The following is a 5,311-nucleotide window of genomic DNA, read 5'->3' on the forward strand; positions in this document are numbered from 1 at the left end:
AGTTTACACGATTATGACGGTAGAGGACCTCCTCCATTAGCTCCCTAACATGACAATTTCATTCTCACCTTTGCAAACATCAGACACATAATAGTAATCTTAACTCCAGCATGCCAACACCCTAGGGGAAGTTCCTACTTTTGTGTTCACGCACACATGTTCTACGTGCTTAAGCACAACACAGGAACAACTGCAACGTAGAATGTAGAAGCAAGAAACTCAATACTTCTCTTCAAAAGAAAAAAGACATAGCACAATATGTCAAACACATAGACATCAAACAAAATGCACGCCTCAAAAGCCGCAACCAATCCAAAGCACCACAAGGAAAAAAATGAAGGAAGCCGACATATGGCAGTCTCTCGCAATGAGGTCGAGCTTGCTCAGATCTTATTTGGCATGTACAAGACACAAGTTCCAGAAATATGGAGACCATCATGCTTGCTTATAACTTCAACCACTCCAAGCAAGGACAGAGTCCCCAGCAAAATCGAGCCGGATAGTAGTCCTTCAAATAGACCTCCCTGCTGTATCCAATGATGTAGAAACTGAAGGCCCTCTTACGATGCGTCATGGTCACGCGCGTCACTGGCACGACCGAGATTGTGTGCCTCTCGCATATCACCCTCGCGGTCGGAGGCACAGCAGCCCTCTCGGAGATGACTTCGGAAGAGAACTTATTGAGGAAGAATGAGTCCGCAAAAAAGGCCGGGGTGCACTGATATGCTTGAGTGTTGCACAACTGGACCCCTCTTGCTCTGTGGAATACCTCATCCGGAACCGAAGCGGCTCCACTTGTTGCACTCACTTTTCGGGTGGATAGAGTCTTCCTGCAACGGCAGAATAGTATCTTAGACCAATGTTTGTTCAACCACCCGATGAATACTCGAGGCATGCAAATTAAAACCGTTCTACTTCTACCCTTCAAAGGACACCTAAATCTTCAGAGCTATAAAAACTAACACACTTACACGAAATATACACCTCACAACATGCTATCACAACTGAGCACTGCATATATTTTCTAATAACATACTATCACAACTGAAAACATGAAAGCATGTTATCCAACACAATTTTTTGTTGAATTCAAGTTGGTATGCAAATTATAGCATCTCCAGTTCCTGCACTCATAAGATTTCCACAATTGCTTCGCATTGAACCAATCGCATTGAACCAATAAGGAACTATGTGTGCCATAAGCAGCTGTTATCATGATAAGTTGCTGTTAAGATGCAAAACTATAGAGTCCGAAAGTGGAAGCAAGAGTCAACAATACTCTACAGAAATTGAAGGTTTGCTTCCTACGGAAAAACAGGCATATAGTTGTGATTGTGCAGTAACAGAGGGATAGCAAGCAGGCATTATACATATCTTTGTCAAAAAGTACGGTGTCAAGACTTTTGTGCGACCAGTTAGTTCACCTACTATCTTTACAGTGTAGCAAAACTTCCAAAAGCACACGAGCACACATACCATTTGACAACAGCAACACCTCGTGAGAGAAGAGACCCACTTCCGAGACATGTTTTGCATTGAATAAGTCCACGAGATCCACAAGTTGCACAAGGAATCTTCCCCTTGCCATTGCATTTGGCACATCTATGAAAACAGTATTATTAACACGATATCATTCACAATAAACCATCAGCGTACAGTGTTCTGATGCAAGTATATATCAGGAACAATAACAGCACAATCAGATGAGCCAACCAACCAGTCTGCTGAAATCATCTCGCCCAACAGCATGAACTATCATGATGAGACTAAGATTTTGCACCAAAAATTTGAACTTTGCAGACATTAAGCCCTAGTCTAGATGGAAAAGAATGCTGATGACCCGAGAACAAGACAAAGCTTAGGAATATGTAGCCAAGATTGCAAATTTCAGAGCAAAGCTATTACATGGAATCAGATCCATCTCTATGAGCAATTAAACCCCTTCCATGACAACCAGGGCATGTGGTCATCTGATTTTCCTTATAAAACCCACGTTCCTGATCTTCATTGCAAGTGGGACACACTCGATCTCCCCGTCCATCACAACCTGCACAACTTTTCTCAAATTATTCTAGTTCATAAACAAAGCCACATATCACATGACCGATCATGATTGTGACGTAAATAGAAATTTTTCCTCCTTTTTTATCTATTTTTTGAATCTATGTAAGAGGATTATCATAGACGGCATACAGCAGATAACAGAAAAACCCTACGGTGCAGAGGAATAAAGATGGCCAGCCAGTATCACAAATTCAAACATCCTTCTATTAAAAGCTGAAGAATTAATGTATCCAAAAATCTACCTGAGCATTTCTCTATAGTCTCAGAATGAGGAACTTGTGCCCGTGTCTCCTTGTAGGGAACAAATAGGACGGGAAATTGAGATCTCAGATCCAATTCCCAAATTCCCAGTTCAGGACCCTTATCCTTTCCATCAATGTTGCCGCCACGGTGGGGTTCAGTTTCTCTTATAATTTCTCTCTCCTCCACAAAGGAATCTAAAGTTCCCACATAAACATTGCAATCTTCAACTGCGTGAATCTTCCAAGTACGAGCCGGACGACTTCCCCAACAGCAGCGATGACCAACATGATCAATAAGCAACTCCCGTATCTCTACTTCATCCAGTATTTGCCTACAAAGGTGACCCGGTCAATAGACCATTGTTCCAGCATGCAATAGGCACAACTTTTTTACATCACTTATCAGAGATCATGAAACAAAGGATAATCGCAGTTACATGTCAAAGTGTCAATTAAACAATGACCAACACTAATATCGCATGGCAAGCAAGAAATACACCCTGCAAGTATTTCTAATCAAAGTTTAATACAGGAATATGGCATTCCGTTGGCTTAACTGAAAATACTCACGAGAGTTCCACACAGAAAATGGACGATATGCCAAATTCATCACTCTTGAAAAATAATGGAATGACACAAAAGCATTTTCACTCGCATGGATTGCAAATCTCAGCATGAAAGCATGCTATATATCATACACTTCCTCCACACTATACTGATTAAACAGGGAAAAAGGAACAGTTGCATTTTCTTGATCAATATAGTACCTTATCCCTGTTAGAAGTTCTGTGAAAATATGAGTAAAAATCTCCATCCCTTGTATTAAAGAAAGATGTCATTTTTCAATAATAAAGCTGGAAGGTTAAAAAAAAGACTCACTTTTTTGGTTATACCAATTTTACCGGAGAGACAACAATGAGCTTTATTCCATGACAAGTCAGAAACTTTACGGAATTCTGAAGGATGGGAAAAAAAAAAAAAACCTATAGGAAGTGGCTGACGAGAGTTGGTTATTTCTCAAGGATAACAGTAGCATTCCCAGCAAACCAAGCTTCCTATATAAACGTTACAGAAAGTGTTGAAGGCAATCACACTTCTCTTTTCTCTGTACTGGGCATCCAATTAACCCTCTTTCGTCTGACCAAGGATTATATTATGCATGTACCAATACACATCTGAAAATTAAAAAAAAAAAAACTAGTTCATTATGTGATTTCAAACCACATAAGTATCATGATCCTGCAAACTGAATCGAGAGCACCAGACAATATTACGAGATAAAGATGTTTCAGCTGAGCTGGATGGACAACTGAAACTATGGCAGCAACAAAAGTAAATTGAAGTAGGGAAGGCTGGAAGCACAAGAAAATGACTGAAAACTTTGTGTCATAACTCGTTACGGTATGACTGGGGAGTAGCAAAATTGTTTCAGCTAACTGTTACACACATGGAAAATGATCCTCAAGAAAAAACAACAGCGGATCCACCAGGTCGTACCTCTGAAATTCACTGGTGGTTCCACCATAGCCCTCTCCATATCCACCTTGATATACAATTGCTTGCTCTGCAGAGCACAAGATTCGATAGTGATAAGAACTGAGTTAAACTGCCCCGTCCCAAAGTTTCGACTTTCCAGCACGAAGAGTCGAACCCAAAATCAATCAAGCCAAAGGATCACGCATTCCGCAGTTTCGCAAGCCGAACGACGATCATAATCACGACGTTTAGCAAGTAATTAAAAGATTCAGGCACCCAAATTTCATCTACCCAACCCACATTCTTGCAGAATACGCTTAACCCAGAATCCAAAATTCGGAGATAGGCGACGCACGTACCACTGGGAGCGGGATCGGGCTCGGGCGAAGAGACGAGAGCGGCGTGGATAGAGGGCGGATAGCGATCGGAGACGGCGGCGGCGGAACGAATCTCGTCGACGCTGACTTCGGTGCCAGCCAAAGAAGCGGTGGGGATCACAGAGCCGGTCCTGCCCACGTACTGGTACGACCGCCACTTGTCGGGCGCGGTCTCTTTTTCCCCATTTTCGCTCCTTATCTCTTCAAGTGGACCCCGAAAGTCACAAGACCGAGACTAGACATTCCAGTCGCAAGAACGGAAGAGGGAAACCCAGAGAGCAAAACGATGCGTACCTGAGAGCAGAGGTTCCTCCATCTTTCTGGTCTCAGAGGGCACTCACAGAGAGGGAGGGAGGCAGAGGTCGAATATAAACGCGGGGAAACTGCCTTTCCTTAACCAAGAAGGTAAGAGAAGCTACGAGGGAAGCGATTTTTGTCTGAATTCGAGTCGTAGCAAGATGGGAGGAGGGTCCACGCCTTACAGGATGGAGATGAGGAGGCGCGCGATGAGAAGGATCGATGCAAGAAATGCGTTCGACTTTCCTTTCCCTTTGTTTTTTCACTGTCTTTGATACGTGTTTAATATGATTCTTAAACTATATAAAATTAATTCAAGTTAAGGAATCACGTTATACATTAAATTAAAATGTAAAAATCATTTATTTCATTATTCATACATCATTCTACTTAGGAGGCGTCCTAAAATGCAGTTAGATACGATATTTTCAAAGTGGTGGATTGATATTATTTTCTTGACCTAAAAATGAACAACAATAAAAGAAAAAAAAAACACTCCAAGGCGGAAAATAATGGAAAAAAAAATGAAAATGATTTAGTTATCACTGATGGGCAATTGAGATCAGGCTTTGGATATGTGATTGAATAGGGAAATGAATGAAACATGGGTTCTATGGGCAAGATCAATCATGGTTGATGAATAGACTTACTATATGAATTAGAATGGGGGATCTATTCCTATATGCTACACTCATCTCATGCACCCTCCAGTCCACAGTTGGTTGGGTTCACATCACATATCTACTTCTCACCCAAAGAAGTAAAAAAATAAAAGGAAAAAGGACAAAAAAAAAAAAAAAGGACTCCTGCCTCACTGCTCACTCTTGCGCTCCCTTTGTATCTTTACCTCTACCA

At 41.5% G+C, this 5,311-nt stretch overlaps 1 protein-coding gene across 1 annotated transcript; it reads right to left on the reverse strand.

The window, feature by feature from the left end:
- Positions 1–226: 226 nt before the first annotated feature.
- LOC115741979 (protein SSUH2 homolog) lies at positions 227–4,579 on the reverse strand. The gene is made up of 7 exons (XM_030676041.2): positions 4,454–4,579; positions 4,142–4,360; positions 3,804–3,870; positions 2,307–2,638; positions 1,906–2,047; positions 1,477–1,602; positions 227–830 (listed from the first exon to the last, which is right to left on the reverse strand). The coding sequence occupies exons 1-7, from the start codon at positions 4,473–4,475 to the stop codon at positions 446–448; spliced, it is 1,293 nt and encodes a 430-aa protein (XP_030531901.1). The 5' UTR covers positions 4,476–4,579; the 3' UTR covers positions 227–445.
- Between the last annotated feature and the right edge of the window lie 732 nt (positions 4,580–5,311).

This window comes from Rhodamnia argentea, chromosome 10 (assembly GCF_020921035.1).
Source record: "Rhodamnia argentea isolate NSW1041297 chromosome 10, ASM2092103v1, whole genome shotgun sequence".
NCBI classification, from domain to species: domain Eukaryota; kingdom Viridiplantae; phylum Streptophyta; class Magnoliopsida; order Myrtales; family Myrtaceae; genus Rhodamnia; species Rhodamnia argentea.